This window comes from Pongo pygmaeus, chromosome 9 (assembly GCF_028885625.2).
Source record: "Pongo pygmaeus isolate AG05252 chromosome 9, NHGRI_mPonPyg2-v2.0_pri, whole genome shotgun sequence".
Taxonomy (NCBI): domain Eukaryota; kingdom Metazoa; phylum Chordata; class Mammalia; order Primates; family Hominidae; genus Pongo; species Pongo pygmaeus.
In genome coordinates, this window is record NC_072382.2 from 6,153,187 (window position 1) to 6,169,678 (window position 16,492).

At 49.1% G+C, this 16,492-nt stretch overlaps 1 protein-coding gene across 1 annotated transcript in view; it reads left to right on the forward strand.

The window, feature by feature from the left end:
* The window catches only part of CPT1A (carnitine palmitoyltransferase 1A), an 87,330-nt gene extending 76,503 nt beyond the window's left edge, over positions 1–10,827 (forward strand). Inside the window, exons 15-19 of the mRNA XM_054439228.2 lie at positions 5,284–5,418; positions 6,331–6,483; positions 7,706–7,819; positions 8,389–8,481; positions 10,307–10,827. Coding sequence (XP_054295203.1) covers positions 5,284–5,418; positions 6,331–6,483; positions 7,706–7,819; positions 8,389–8,481; positions 10,307–10,393 — 582 coding nt within the window. The 3' untranslated portion in view covers positions 10,394–10,827. The remainder of the gene's footprint in view (positions 1–5,283; positions 5,419–6,330; positions 6,484–7,705; positions 7,820–8,388; positions 8,482–10,306) is intronic.
* The last annotated feature ends 5,665 nt before the right edge of the window (positions 10,828–16,492 follow it).

Consider the following 16,492-nt stretch of genomic DNA (forward strand, 5'->3'; position numbering starts at 1 on the left):
CTGGGACTATAGGCATTTACCACCAGGCCCGTCTAATTTTTGTATTTTTTGTAGAGATGGGGTTTCACCTTGTTTTCCAGGCTGGTCTCGAACTCCTAGGCTCAAGCAATCCTTGGCCTCTCAAAGTGCTGGGATTACAGGTGTGAGCCACCACGCCCGGCCATCTATGGCGTATTATATGGAAAAATATTTAGTCATAAAAGCAGTATGTGAAAATCAGGTGTTTCTTACAATGATCTGCAGACTGGCTCATAGGCCAAACCTGGCCCTTCACATGTTTTTGTTTTCGTTTTTGTTTTTGTGGCTTAGAAAGCTAAGAATGGTTTCACATATTTAATAGTTGAAAAGCAATCAAAAGGCAACCAATACTTTGTGACATGTGAAAATTATGTGAAGTCTCAGTGTTCATCAGTGAAGCGTTCTGGGCACGGCCATGCCCGGCTTTCACATGTTGTCTGTGCTATTCTCACTCCAGTGGGAGAGCAGAGTAGTTGCCACAGAGAGCACCTGGCCCGCACAGCCTGTTCTGCATTTTACAGAAGTTTCCCAACCCTTGCTTCATTATATGCAAAGTCTAGAAAGGATAAATGCAAAATATTAGCAGGTGGTGTTGTGAAGTTTCCTTTTTCTTTTCTTTTTTTTTTTTTTTTTTTTCCTCCTTGACGGAGTGTCACTCTGTTGCCCAGGCTGGAGTGCCGGGCGTGGTAGTTGACGCCCGTAATCCCAGCAGTTTGGGAGGCTGAGGCAGGTGGATCACCTGAGGTCAGAAGTTCGAGACCAGCCTGGCCAACATGGTGAAACCCTGCCTGTACGAAAAAATGCAAAAAATTAGCCAGGCATGGTGGCAGGTACCTGTAATCCCAGCTGCTTGGGAGGCTGAGGCAGGAGAATCCCTTGAACCCGGGAGGCGGAGGTTACAGTGAGCTGAGATCACACCACTACACTCCAGCATGGGCGATAGAGTGAGACTCTGTCTCAAAAAGATAAAAAATAAAATAAAAATGACAGATCCATTAAAGTGATCTGTTAAAAGTATACATCAGATTTATTCATTCAAAAATTAACATTCAGACCGATCTCAACCCAGCTGGGAGCTGCAGAGCCTCCCTGTGGTTTTCCATAAATCCAGAACCCCTGCTGTGGCCCTGAGGGTCTCTTCTAAACTTCTGAGCCTTCTTTCTGCCCTGGACCCCTTGGGCAGCCTGGGAGAGCCTGGGGACCCCTTCTCAGACTAATGTTTATAAAGCATAAAATGAAATACACAAGGTTACAAGAGTAACCAGTTAAAGTGCATATGCCAAAATATTAAACATATATTCGTGGCACAGTAAGTATAATTCTTTATTGATGCATTAAATAATAAGATCGGGCGGTGGATCTGATAACTGCTGTAATATTGAAGTAGTGATGTGTATAAATAAGATCTTGGGATAGATACTGCACCAACCATAATTTGACATGAAAACACCTGTGGTTTTCTATTCAAACTCACAGGCACTGCCAGTGATTACTGTGGTTTATTGCCTGTGCTTCTAAGTGCTGTCTTCCAGTTTGAGCTTACAGGAAATTAAAATAAATATACATTTCCCAACCAAGTTCACATCTCCCCAAGGTTAGCAGCTGTTGGTCTGTCCCTCCACCCTTCTCGAATACCTCTTTCAGCCTTATTCATCCTGCTTTCCCACACTGGCCTTCTGCTGCTCTTACGTATGCCAAGGTCCCTCCTGCCTTAACCTTCGCACTTGCTCTGCCGGGGCAGCTGCTCTCAGCCAAATTGCAATATAGTTGGTTAGGGCAGTAATGTTACCATTTCCTTTTTAAAGTAGCCCCTACCTGGGCTGGGCACAGTGGCTCACACCTGTAATCCCAGCACTTTGGGAGGCTGAGGCAGGTGGATCACTTGAGGTCAGGAGTTTGAGACCAGCCTGGCCAACATGGGGAAACCCATCTCTACTAAAAATACAAAAATTATCCAGGTATGGTGGCATGCATCTCTAATCCCAGCTACTCAGGAGGCTGAGGCACGAGAATTGCTTGAACCCGGGAGGCAGAGGTTGCAGTAAGCCGAGATCACACCATTGCACTCTAGCCTGGGCAACAGAGTGAGACTCTGTCTCCAAAAAAAAAAAAAAAAAAAAAAATTAGGCCCTCCCCCATTGCTCTGTTCCCTTGCTTCCTGTTCCTGTGTTATTTCTATTCAGTGGCCTGACTTGATGTGATACAGTTTTTCTGTTCATCCCTCTCTCCTGCTAGAATGTTTGCTCATTGAGGGCAAAGGCATGATCTGTCTTACAACAGTATTGCCTGAGCCGGGAGCATTAGTAAATCAGTATTGAATATTGAATATGGATTGAATGCTGACACTAGACAGTGGTGTTAATTCTAGTCTGCAGCAGTTATTTGCCTCCTGCTTTGGAATCTTTTTTTTTTTTTTGAAACTAGAGAGGTGAAAAATCCCCAGGCCCTACCAACCTGAGTCATTAGCCCCATAGTAACAGTGCTAGCGTGTGATGCCGCATATGTTAGTATATCTATAGACTGTCTTTGAATCCTGCTTCTTAGAAACTGGAGATGTTTTGGTGGCAGCGAAGGCCCATCCCCCTGATGGCGGCTGGTCACAGTGGGTCAAGGGTGCCGCAGTTGTAACCTGGTTTGGCTCTTTGATGGCGTCTGAGCTCAAGTGGGGCTTGTACACTAATATTCAATGCATTTGCCAAGAAGTTTTTTAGATGACTATCTTTTAAACTGTGGGCACAAAGCATGACTGTTCTCATAACTTACACAATTAAAGTTTGATATTGGAACGTTGAGTTCAAATGGATCATTGCATCATATACTTCAAGTTTACCTTTATTAAATAACTAAAATGCCACATTTCCGCTTTCCCTTTTATCTGCTTCTCTCCCTCTCCCCACTTCTTCATCACGAGCGCCTGTGAAGTGCTCTGCAGTGAGGAGATGCAGGAAGTGCTCTGAAAGCGCGTTTGCTATCAGCATGGGAAGCAGGAGGCCCCGTGGCCTCATGGCAGGCCCCAGGCCTGTGACCCTCGCTCCCAAGGGAATCTTGAGTGTTGTGTCATGCCCCCAGGGTTGGTGGCATCTGTGGGTTGGGGGAGAGAGCTCCCCAAGGCGGCCAGCTATGCTGGGGGGATCCTGGGGGCTCAGCCAGGTCCTCACTGCAAGTGCTACTTGGCACTGGTGTCCAACGTGCTCCCACGGTCTCTAGACGCTTCTCTCTGCAAAGCTGCTGTTCTTGTCGACACCTTCAGTTTCTTTTTTCTGCTGGCTGTTGCGCTCTCATTTCACAGGGCCCTGGGCCTGCACGCTTCCTTCTGCCTTTCAGGGGCCTCCTCTCCTCCAGAGATCTTGGCTACACCGTAAGGAGCCTGACTTCAGCTGGGCCTGTGTGCAGGTGCCAGGCCTTCCCCAGCTGAGCCGGTCCTGTGCTCTGTCCGGCTCCCCATTCCCCAGCTGAGTAGGTCCTGTGCTCTGTCCGGCTGTCCCTTCCCCAGGCTGAGTGGGCCCTGTGCTCTGTCCAACTCCCCCTTCCCAGGCTGAGCGGGCCCTGTGCTCAGCCCAGCCTTGCCTCTGGCACCCTCTTCTGGGTTCGTTTGACAGTGTCAGCCTGCCACATGGTGTCCTCTGCAGATTGGCAGGTCTGCCACCCTGGGGCCACCAGGGCCTGTGCCAGGGTGCACCCTAATGTCCAGGGATGTATCTAGTCAGGAATCACTTGGGTCCATAAACTGCTGCTTATCACCGTCTCATCCCCACTTGGAACCTGGTCCTCTTTGAGCTGGCCTGGTGGCCCCAGGCCCCCTCTTGGGGCAGAGCGCGCAGATGCTGTTCCTCCCATAGCTGCTTGCTGCCTTGGACTCTGTCTCTGTCCTTATCCACCATCTGCTGTTCCCAGCAGGGGCCCTTGCTGCACTATCCCAGCATCTCCACCAAGGCTCAGCCTCAGGGGCATCAGCCCCTCCTGCTGTGCTGTCCTCTTTAGGCCCAGATGCCCACGTTCCTTGACCCCATCCCCTTGTCCTTCCCTGCCCTCCGTTTTCTCTTCGCTGGGCATGGGTTCCATCGTTCTTTGGGACCATCCCTTACCTCGGCTCCCTGGTCCCCCTGAACTCACCTGGGGAGCCTGCAGAGGCTGCCGGGTTCAGCCCAGCTCTCCAGCTGCTGTGATTCTGTTCCCAAGGAACCGGCCTAGCTGGAAAAAAAGCATTCAACAGCTGGCTTGTCTCCCCTCCCCATGAAGGAGCGCTGACCCCGGTGGGCCCGGGCACCGTGTTTCCATGCCCCTGAATGCCACGTCACACCCCTCTCGCGCTGCCAGCACCTCCTCCCCAGCCCAGCCCTCAGCAGGCCCACTTTCTTCTGTTTCACCCAGAGCTTTTGGAAGAGACCTTCCCTGTGCATCTGCCAGCCCACCTGAGGCTTCCCGTCTAACAGGGGCAGTGGCTGTGCTTCGGGCTCCGGCCCCACCCACTTCCCGCCCTCCTGCTAAAGACATTCCTCCTGCACCCCAGCACAGTCTCTCCCAGATCATTCTCACCATCTTCCAGATGCAGTGGAATTGCTCCAGGCAATACGTTGTGTCTTTAAATTATTTCAAACACAGATCCCCTGCTGTGCACAGCATTCCTTCTGTACACTGCTGCAGGCTGCACCTTAGCCTGAAGGGAATGCAGTGGAGGTGTGTTGGACTCGGGGGTTGGGGGGGGTGTCATGGTATCAGTTACATCTTGAAACAGAAACCTCGTTAACCTAGAAACTGACCCACCTCCACCAGGCCCTTCCTGAAGCCAGTGACACCTCTGTCTGCTGCCACATAACTACCCACATGTAAAAGCAGCCAGAGACTGAAAACATAAATTGACAATAGGCTGGGCACAGTGGCTCACATCTGTAATCCCAGCACTTCGGGAAGCCAAGGCAGGTGGATCGCTTGAGCCAGGAGTTTAAGACCAGCCTGGGCAATGTGGTGAAACCCTGTCTTTACAAAAAAATTTTTAAAAAAATTAGCCCGGCATGGTGGCATGCACCTGTAGTCCCAGCTACTCAGGAGGCCGAGGTGGGGGGATCACCTGAGCGGGGGGAGGTTGAGGCTGCAGTGAGCTGTGATTATGCTATTGCACGCCAGCCTGGTTGACAGCAAGACCCCGTCTCAAAAAAATGTTGATGATGAAGTCCACTTCTCCTTGCCAACCTTACCCAATCCTTCCTTACGTTTTAGACAGATCAGCATGCCCTGCCGTGCACTAAAGTACTTCTCTTTCCCCAGGACATGGGCAAGTTTTGCCTCACATACGAGGCCTCCATGACCCGGCTCTTCCGAGAGGGGAGGACGGAGACCGTGCGCTCCTGCACCACTGAGTCGTGTGACTTCGTACGGGCCATGGTGGACCCGGCCCAGACGGTAATGTGCCATCAGGCTGAGGACACAGCATGCTTGTCACGCTTCCCTAAAAGGCTTCTGGAGGCCGTCACTCCAGCTTCTCTGATCTCATCATTCCTGTACCTTCTTCTTCAGGGGTGCTCAATTCAGCTTCTTTCCTCTGCCCCTTTCAAGGGTACAGAAGGTATTAAAATATTAAAAGGTAAAGGTAGGGACAAGGACAGAGACGCACGTTACAAATGATACTTCTCCAAATCATATTCTACTTCCCAAGAGTCTTTAAATTAGGCCAGGACACCACAGTGAGGAAAGGCATAGCAGGTGGCTGCTTTGGAACTGAACAGGTAGTTGGTGTCAGGGTAGGTGAGCTGTGACTGCCACACGGAGACCTTCCATTGGTTATTAGAGCCATTGCCACGCTGGGCCCCAAGTGCCAGGCTGGGGGCCTGGGGGTGTTCTGTACATTGTCCTTTAAATTTTCTTAGCAGTGGTCCTGAGAAGTGTCATCAGTTCATTTCCATAGATAAAGAAACGGAGGCCTAGATGAACTCAGCAGCTGCTGGGCCATTCCGCTCATTAATGGCCGAGGTCAGACCCAGGCCACTGGGTCCACCTGACTCCAGCGTGCAGGTGCTTTCTGCTGATCCCCAGAGGAGACACAGGCCAGGGCTCTTTTTTCCGAGACAAACTTCAATCTGGAAAGGCTGTCAGACCGGGCGCGGTGACTCACACCTGTAATCCCAGTACTTTGGGAGGATGAGGCGGGCGGATTGCCTGAGCTCAGGAGTTCGAAACCACCCTGGGCAACATGTTGAAACCCCGTCTCTACTAAAAATAACAAAAAATATTAGCCAGGTGTGGTGGCTAACCTAGATCCGTAACCGCTCAACTTGAGACAGGCAACATATGTCCATCCCAACTTTTGTCACTCAGGTGGAACAGAGGCTGAAATTGTTCAAGTTGGCGTCTGAGAAACATCAGCATATGTATCGCCTCGCCATGACCGGCTCTGGGATCGATCGTCACCTCTTCTGCCTTTACGTGGTGTCTAAATATCTCGCCGTGGAGTCCCCTTTCCTTAAGGAAGTAAGTCTCTTCCACTTCTTCCGTCAGTTGTATTGGCTAGACCAAAACTTAGTAAATTACTACAGCCTTGCATGAACTTGTTTTCATGTCATAGTGGGCATTTGAAAAAAAAAGGGTCTGTGGGCGTAGCTGTCATAAAATGGAAAATGTGAGCAGCGCGTTTAGTACCGCGTTTCTTCAGTAACTTCGCTGTCACACGTAGCCCCTGACTTAATAGACCCGAAGACCTCGAGAGCTTACTCACAGTAAGACGCACGGAAGTAACTAGGGGCTGATGAGCTGTGAATGCGTACCACCTTTGTTTTTAAAATCCTTTATTTTATTGTAAGTTTATGAAATGTATTATTATTATTTTTTGAGACAGGGTCTCACAGTGTTGCCCAGGCTGGTCTCAAACTCCTAGACACAAGCAATTCTTTATCCTTAGCCTTCTGAGTAGCTGATGTGCACCACTGTGCCCAGCTCAAATTTAATTTAATTTTTATTTATTTATTTATTTATTTATTTATTTTATTTTTTATTTTTTGGAGATGGAGTCTCGCTCTGTCACCCAGGCTGGAGTGCAGTGGCGCCATCTTCGCTCACTGAAACCTCTGCCTCCCGGGTTCAAGCTATTCTCCTGCCTCAGCCTCCCGAGTGGCTGGGATTACAGGCACACGCTGCCATGCCTGGCTAATTTTTTTCTTTTTTTTTGTATTTTAGTAGAGAGGGGTTTCACCGTGTTGCCCAGGCTGGTCTCGAACTCCTGAGCTCAGGCAATCTGCCTGCCTCGACCTCCCAAAGTGCTGGGATTACAGACATGAACCATTGTGCCTGGCAAATTTAATTTTTAATAGTGGCTGTATTTAACAGCCAGCTTGAAAATTCTCTGAAAATATGGCAGCTGGCTCGTGGGAGTTGGTACAAGTCTGACACCTCTGTCCCCGTTCTGGATCTTACTCGATATATCCGTTACCTTCACTGTCTGAGATGCTATTTGCTGGTATGCCCCCCACCCCCGCCCCGCACTCCGTGCCCCAGTCTGGAGGCCCCACCCACCCCGCATCCTCTCTGCAGATGCTGCCTGAGCCAGCGAGGCCTTCGGAGACATAGACTTGTGGTGTCTGGAACAATCAAAAGACCAAGCCAGGCTTTTCTCATCTTCCCAAGGCGACTCCTGAGAGACGGTAGAGGAGGGGTTAGGAAAAGTGTCGTTGGAACATTTCCCTGTTTCACTCAATAGGTTTTATCTGAGCCTTGGAGATTATCAACAAGCCAGACCCCTCAGCAGCAAGTGGAGCTGTTTGACTTGGAGAATAACCCAGAGTACGTGTCCAGCGGAGGGGGCTTTGGACCGGTGAGTGCAGCGGAGCTGGGTGAGGCGCAGTGGGGCGTGGTGATGGGATAGGTAATGGGGTGTAATGGGCCCATCTCTGTGCTGGGTGCCCCCGTTACCTTGCGGTTCTACCGCTGTAAAGGAATTACTGCCGATCATTGCTATGGATGTCCTTGGCAGTCTTGCACTTATTTTTTATTTTTTTTGAGACAAGGTCTCACTCCGTCACCCAGGCTGGAGTGCAGTAAGCATGATCATGGCTCATGGCAGCCTGAATCTCCCCTATCTCAGGTGATCCTCCCACCTCCACCTCCTGAGTAGCTGGGACTACAGATGCATGCCACCATGCCCAGCTAATTTGTGTGTGTGTGTGTGTGTGTGTGTTTTGTAGAGACAGGGTTTCGCCATGTTGTCCAGGCTGGTCTCGAACCCCTGGGCTCAAGTGACCCGCCTGCCTCAGCCTCCCAAAGTGCTAGGATTACAAGGAGGAGCCACCAAGCCCGGCCAGTGTTGCATTTAGAACATTAGAAAGTCCCTTTTTCACATCGTCTCATTTCCCAGCAACAAATTCAAATTTCCTCGTCCTCCAGGTTGCTGACGACGGCTATGGTGTGTCATACATCCTTGTGGGAGAGAACCTCATCAATTTCCACATTTCTTCCAAGTTCTCTTGCCCTGAGACGGTATGTATGAAAAGAAGTTCCTTTTTCTGAAGATGGGTTATTTTTACTTTATTCTTTTTAAGGAAACACATCTTTAATTTGACAGAAAAAGTCAGTTCAACTGCCTGCTTTTACTTGGTTTGGGCATTTTCACGTAAATGGACTGCTTTTTAAAAAAATTTTTTTTTTTTGGAGACATAGTCTCACTCTGTCGTGCAGGCTGGAGTGCAGGGGCGAGATCTTGGCTCACTGCAACCTCTGCCTCCCGGGTTCAAGTGATTCTCCTGCCTTAGCCTCCCGAGTAGCTGGGACTACAGGCGCCCGCCACTACGCCCGGCTAATTTTTTTGTATTTTTAGTAGAGATGGGGTTTCACCATGTTGGGCAGGCTGGTCTCGAACTCCTGACCTCAGATGATCCACCTGCCTCGGCCTCCCAAAGCGCTGGGATTACCGGCATGAGCCACCGCGCCTGGCCTAAATTTTTTTAATTAAAAAATTATTTGTACAGACAGGGTCTCCCCACATTTCCCAGGCGAGTCTCGAACTCCTGGGCTCACACGATCCTCTTACCTCAGCCTCCCAGTGTTGGGATTACAGGCTTCAGCCACTGTGCCCAGCCATAAGTGAATTTCAAAATTCTCTTTACCTAGTTTTAAAGAAATGTATCTCAGCCGGGCACAGTGGCTCACATCTGTAATCTCAGCACTTTGGGAGGCTGAGGCTGGCCAATCACTTGAGGTGAGGAGTTTGAAACCATCCTGGCCAACATGGAGAAACCCTGCCTCTACTAAAAATACAAAATTCAGCTGGTGTGGTGGCACACACCTGTAATCCCAGCTACTAGGGAGGCTGAGGCAGGAGAATCGCTTGAACCTGGGAGATGGAGGTTGTAGTGAGCCAGGATCATGCCACTGCACTCCAGCCTGGGTGATGGAGTGAGACTCCGTCTCAGGAAAAAAAAAAAAAAGAAAATGTATCTAATTTGGTTTAACATGTTTACCTCTGTTGGCAGCAATGGTTTTGAAGCTTAATGTTGGAGTGCTGCTGTAACTTTCAGACTCTTTAGCACTTGGAAGGTGAACTAAGAATAATGGGTACACGCTAAGAAATCTGCATACAGAGCAGGGGACCCCTGGCTTCCTCTGTAGATGGAAAAAGGGACCTCCTCCCTAGCGTGGCACATTGCCCTCATTTATATTCTGCTTTCCTTGTCGTACATAGCCTGGCAACCCATGCCACTGTCGCTGTTAACAGAGGAAGTTGGGGTTCATTTGTTCACTGTGGTTTTCTTTTCTTGTTTGTTTGTTTTAGACAGGGTCTCACTCTGCCACCCAGGCTAGAGTGCAGTGGTGTGATCTCAGCTCACTGCAGCTTCAGCCTCCTGGGCTCAGGGGATCCTCCTACCTCAGCCTCCTGAGTAGCTGAGACTATAGGGGAGTGCCACCACAACTGGCTGATTTTTGTATTTTTTGTAAAAACGTGGTTTCACCATGTTTCCCAGGCTGGTCTTGAACTCCTGGGCTCAAGAGATTCCAAAGTGCTGGGATTACAGGCATGAACCACCATGCTCAGGATGGTCATTGTGTTTTCCGTGGCATGAATGCATTGGCATTAGGGGAAGGCTTAGATCGACAACACACCCGCACAAACACATCAGCTGTCACCTCTTTACCATCAGCATTTCTCCGGAATGTGTAAGTTAAGCTTTAAGACGTTGGTCAGATCTTAGAGAACTGGCAGAAAGGAATTTCAATGAAACATTGGGTCAGATTGCAAATGAAAAAGCTTGAAATGTGGGGATGGCCACGTTTTAATACGTTTTTGGTTTTTGTTTTTACATGAAAGGATTCTCATCGCTTTGGAAAGCACCTGAAAGAAGCAATGATTGACATCATCACTTTGTTTGATCTCAGTTCTAATTCCAAAAAGTAATTCCACTGGAGCTGCTGGGAAGGAAAATGAGCTCTTCTGATACAAACCAAATGAAAAATAGGCATTAATCCTGATCTTAGTTCGGGATGAAAAATTGCTCTTAAAAAAACTCAGAAGTTTTCCTTCCAGAAAATTTGGGTGTTTTTTTTTTTCCTAGAACAGTATCTCTACCCTGTGAAGCATAACCCCACTACTTCCAGACTTGCCCTCCCTTGGGGGACATTTGATAAAGTCTCCCCTGATGTCTCGGCATCGGCTTGGATTTATTAAGGGATGCAAATCTTGTTGAGTTAATGAAGGAATTAGTAGGGTTGTGGCTTCACACACAATGGAATGGAAATGGTGTGCTTTCTCAGTGGCAACTGAAGTCCTAGTGCTTAAGGGCATTTAGCATCATCCAAGCAGGGTAAACTTTTGTTTTGTTAAAAGAAAAATGTGTTATTCAAGTTGGTGGTGTCCCCAGTCGTAGCTAACACATCTGGAATGCACTAACCAAAATGCTGTGCTTTGGAGACCTGCTTTTGTCACCGTGGGTAACTGTTCCCGTCTGGTCCAGTAGCCTGTGTTTGCCTCTCCACATTTGAAGCAAGCAGGATGCAATGTCTTCAGTTTTACTGACCTTGTATGTCTTCGAGTCTTCACAACCCAGTGCCTTAAAAATGAAAGGCCCTAAATGTAAGGGAGATGGAGAGAAAGATTTATTTTGTGGAGTCTTTGGGTGGAATTGTGGGTATACTGTTCCCTTCACCATTGACTGAGTATGGATAACCCTACATAAGCATTTGCTACACCCCACCGGCTCCCTCCCCCTCAGAAACACCAGTTCCTTCCCAAGGGCAGCTGTGCCAGACTCCCCTCCCGGGACTGCCTTCTTGTCATCATAAGCAACAAAAGAAATCACAGGCACATGTCATAACAGGGGAGCAAGGGCCGTGATGGTCAGATAATTCACTCAAGAATAAAACATGACACGTGCCTCAGGAGGATCTCTTTCCCAAAGTGACAGCAAGGAGGGCAGGGCATTGGCCACCGAGCAGGGACCAGCAAGTGGGGAAGGGGAGGGCAGCCCACCGTGGTGAGGAGAGAGCGGCTCCACGACCCTAAGGGATGGTCTTCTCCTCCCACCCGGTGAGGGGGAAGACTCGCTGGAGGGTGATGGAGACAGTATGCCGGCTCATCTTGGTGACCGGCCAAGATGTCTCGAGTGACGGTGCTAGGTGTTCACCCAGCCTGTCCTTCAGATAGGAGTGCCTTCACAAAGCGTCTCATGGACCACAAAGCAATTATGCACTGAGTCATCTTCAGTAATTAATGCAAAAATGAAGCATCATGGAATGAAATTCCCACTGGCTGTCATGACAAGCTTAGCTGTCCATTGTTTTAAATCGTGTATTTATTTTTTTGACCACTTGATTCTAGCTGGGCCTGACTCCTTCAGGTCCTGCACCCCGACAGTACAACAGCGACGGCTGAACTGTTGGAGTCAATGGAAGGTGCTTGCCGGAGAACACACGCCTTTTTTTTTTCTTTCTTTTTTTGAGATGGAGTTTCACTCTTGTTGCCCAGGCTGGAGTGCAATGGTGCGATCTCAGCTCACTGCAGCCTCTGCCTCACAGGTTCAAGCAATTCTCCTGTCTCAGCCTCCCAAGTAGCTGGGATTACACGCCCGACACCATGCCCTGCTAATTTTTGTATTTTTAGTAGAGACGGGGTTTCATCATACTGGTCAGGCTGGTCTCGAACTCCTGACCTCAGGTGATCCACCTGCCTCAGCCTCCCAAAGTGCTGGGATTACAGGCGTGAGCCACCATGCCCGGCCCACATGTATGTTTTATGTATGTGTACTTCGTGATGTAAAAACCCCACCTTTATGGGCCAAAGATTTTTTTCTCCTGAAAGCAAGAAAAAATGAAAACAAAAGAAAAAAAAAAAAGCAGCCAGGCGCGGTGGCTCATGCCTGTAATCCCAGCACTTTGGGAGGCCGAGGCGGGCAGATCACGAGGTCAGGAGATGGAGACCATCCTGGCTAACACGGTGAAACTCTGTCTCTACTAAAAATTCAAAAAATTAGCCGGGCGTGGTGGCGGGCACCTGTAGTCCCAGCTACTCGGGAGGCTGAGGCAGGAGAATGGCGTGAACCCGGGAGGCGGAGCGTGCAGTGAGCCGAGATCGCACCACTGCACTCCAGCCTGGGTGACAGAGCGAGACTCCATCTAAAAAAAAAAAGCGAAAACCAACAACAAAAGCCCCTGACTGTCCGTGGTGTACGAGTCAAGCAGGCAGGGGGGATGTAGCTCCCTCTGCCCTGGGCAAGAATAGCACTTCCCGTTAAAAGCCGGCAGCCGGCGTCAGTCCCTACCAGAGCCAGCTAGGTCATGCACTGTTGACCACTGAGCAATCTGTGTTACTGTAGAGTTCACAGGGCATTTTGAGTGTAGACGTGAGTGCTTAAACATATTTGGGTTTCTCTCTCAGGTTTTAAATGTTTCAAATGTAATTGTTGCTCATCAGTGCAGTTATCAATGCAATTTTATATTCCTTGAGGGAAGAAAGAGGGGTCTTATTGTACATGTCCAAGGGGGGTGATAAGAGTATTATCTATTTAATTTAATTTGGAACAAACCATTGTCTTAACGCAGCCATGGTTTGAATTTATTATCTTGGGCTGACCGGTGCATGTAAATACAATATGTTCTTTGGATGTAAATCTTAGAAATGCAGTGTGAATGTAGGTTATCATTAATAAAACATTAACCCCAGTCTACTACAAGATTTGTTTCTGTGTCTTTTGTTATATTAAGGGGATTATAAGTCAAGGACCAAGTTCAGATACTTGAGACAAAGTGGAAAGTCTCAGCATATGGAAACAAGGCCTTGGAGGAGACCATAAACATCACCAAGTTCATGTGCTGGGCTGGAAAGAAAAGCCTGTTGATTTTCACTTGCTGTGCATTTATTCATCCATTCCATTGCCTCAGTGCTGAGAACAGTGCCTGACACATAATAGATGCTCAATAAATATGTTAAAGGAATGCATGAATTCCATTTTTCTGTTTTTCTTGAGCACCTGTATTAGGCCATTCTCACATTGCTATAAAGAAATAGCTGAGACTGGGTAATTTATAAGAGGTTTAATTGGCTCTCAGTTCTGCAGGCTATACAGGAAGCATGGAGGCATCTGCTTCTGGGGAGGCCTCAAGCAGCTTTTTACTCATGGCAGAAGGCAAAGGGGGAGCAGGCATTCTACATGGCGAAAGGAGACAGAGAGAGAGAGAAAGAAAGGAGGTGCTCTCTTACACATTTGCAAACAACCAGATCTCACAGGAACTCACGCACTCTATGGTGAGGACAGTAGCAAGAGGGATGGTGCCATTCATGAGAAACGCTCGCCCATGATCCAGTCACTTCCCTTCAGGCCCCACCTCCAACATCAGGGATTACCACTGAACCTGAGATTTGGGTGGGGACACACATCCAAACCATATCAGCGCCTGTTCTAGGCACTGGGGAGACAGCAGTGACCCCATCAGGTTCTGGCTGTCTCATTAGTCCATTTTCACATTTCTATAAAGAACTTCTTGAGACTGGGTAAGTATAAAGGAAAGACAGTCAATTGACTCAGTTCAGCATGGCTGGGGAGGCCTCAGGAAACTTATAATCATGGCAGAAGGTGAAGGGGAAGCAAGAAATCTGTTACATGGCAGCAGAGGAGAGAGAGTGAGGGGGAATTGCCAAACACTTTTAAGCCATCAGATCTTGTGAGAACTCACTCCTTATTACAAGAACAGCGTGGAGGAAACCGCCTCCATGATCCAATCACCTCCCAGCAGGTCCCTCCCTTGACACAGAGGGATTACAATTCAAGATGAGATTTGGGTGGGAACACAGAGCCAAACCATATCACAGAGGAAAAAGAGAACAAGCCAACCAGCTGAAGGATTTTAAGTGTTCTGAGGCAACTAAGAGGGTCATTGGGAGGGGGTGGTAGCTGGCAGGGAGGGTGACCCACTTAGAGTGGGTTGAGCTGAGACCTGAGAGACTCGACGGAGCCAGCCCGGCCAGTGCAGCAGGTCAGCAAGTGTCTAGGAGCAGCAGGTGCAGAGCCTCCAGGCTCGATTGCAACCCGTGGGCGACCCCCACAGGTGGCTGTGTATGCCTGGCATGATGCTGCTCAGTAGATGTCTGATTCTGATTAGTAAACGAATGAACGGTGCGACCTTGTGGGATACTCTCTTGCTCGGGCCACTCAAGCTATGCATAATTCTTGGGCTCTTTGATTTATTACTTTTATTGTTTTTTCTGCTTTTGTGAGTGTTTTTTCTTGTTGTTGTTTTTGTTTGTTTGTTTGATTTTTGAGACGGAGTTTCACTCTTTTTGCCCAGGCTAGAGTACAGTGGTGCAATCTCAGCTCACTGCAACCTCCGCCTCCCAGGTTCAAGCAATTCTCCTGCCTCAGCCTCACAAATAGCTGGGATTACAGGTGTGCACCACCACGGCTGGCTAATTTTGTATTTTTAGTAGAGACAGGGTTTCACCATGTTGGTCAGGCTGGTCTTGACCGCTTGACCTCAAGTGATCTGACCACCTTGGCCTCCCAGAGTGCTGGGATTACAGGCATGAGCCACCACGCCCAGCCCCAGGCAAAATTTTCTTGATTTTTGAATGTTAAATGTACGACTAAATAGTACACGGTGTTGCTGTGCCTTGGGTACTACCCTTTAAAAATTTAGAAAAGTATTTAATTTTTAAAAGTGAGATTAGAAAGCTGATGTTTTACATTCTTTATTTTTACCAAAACAGTACCTGAGTAGACAGTACCCGAGGCTGTCTCCCCAGCACCCACTCCTGCCAGTCCCTCTACACCCTTTGCAGGTTTCGCCATCACTTGAATTAAACTTTCACCTCTTCTCTTGATTAAATAGTGATATCTATTGACTCCTTAAAGATGAAATAGCTCATTCCGCACCCAAAATTTGAGACTTTTATTGTATTTGTGACTTTTTTTTTTTTTTTTCCCCTGATCGGGAGCCTTTCTCTGTTGGCCAGGCTGGAGTACAGTGGCACTATCTCAGCTCACTGCAACCCCCATCTCCCAGGTTCAAGCCTCAGCCTTCTGCGTAGCTGGGACTACAGGCGTGCGCCACCACGCCAGCTAGTTTTTGTATTTTTTAGTAAAGACGGCGTTTCACTATATATTGGCCAGGCTGGTCTCGAACTCCTGAACTCAGGTGATCCACCCGCCTCGGCCTCCCAAAGTGCTGGGATTACAGACGTGAGCCACCACGACTGGCCGTATTTGTTACTTCTATTTCGGGACCAGCTCCATCAGTTGCACCTGTAAACTGCGTCACCAAGGATCGGGAGTGGATGCGAGGCTGGGAACGTGCGGTGCAAGCCCCTGCCCTCTGTCCACCTGCAGCGTCCCAGGCCGGGGTCCGTACTGAGAGCTCGAGTGTAGAAAAATGTTTTATATTATTTTATTTTATTTTTTTATTTCAGACGGAGTCTAGCTCTGTGGCACAGGCTGGAGTGCAGTGGCGGGATCTCGGCTCACTGCAACCTCCACCTCCCGGACTCAAGAGATTCTCCTGCCTCAGCCTTCCAAGTAGCTGGTATTACAGGCGCGTGCCACCACGTCCAGCTAATTTTTGTATTTTTAGTAGAGACGGGGTTTCACCATGTTCCCCAGGCTGGTTTTGAACTCCTGACCTCAAGTAATCCGCCTGCCTCGGCCTCCCAAAGTGCTGGGACTACAGGCGTGAGCAACCACGCCTGGCCAGAAAAATATATCTGAAGTCCAAGGACAGAAGCCAAGCTGGGCAGTCCACTTAGCGCTGCCCGAGTTGATGGGGGCCTCAGTTTCCCCACCTGAGTCTGGATCGGCTGAGCCCTGGGAGTGCATCCCCTGACCCGCTTCGACAACCGCGGCAGTCCAGGCCCCGCCCCTCGCGACTCTGTCTCCGCCCGCCCCAGGCCACGCCCACCACACCTCCCTGGCCCCGCCTTCACCTCCCCGCCCTGACCTCGACTCCGCCCCACGCCCAGGCCCCGCCCACTCCCCGGGCGCCTCTTCCCCTCCCCCCAGGTTCCTGCCCCTCA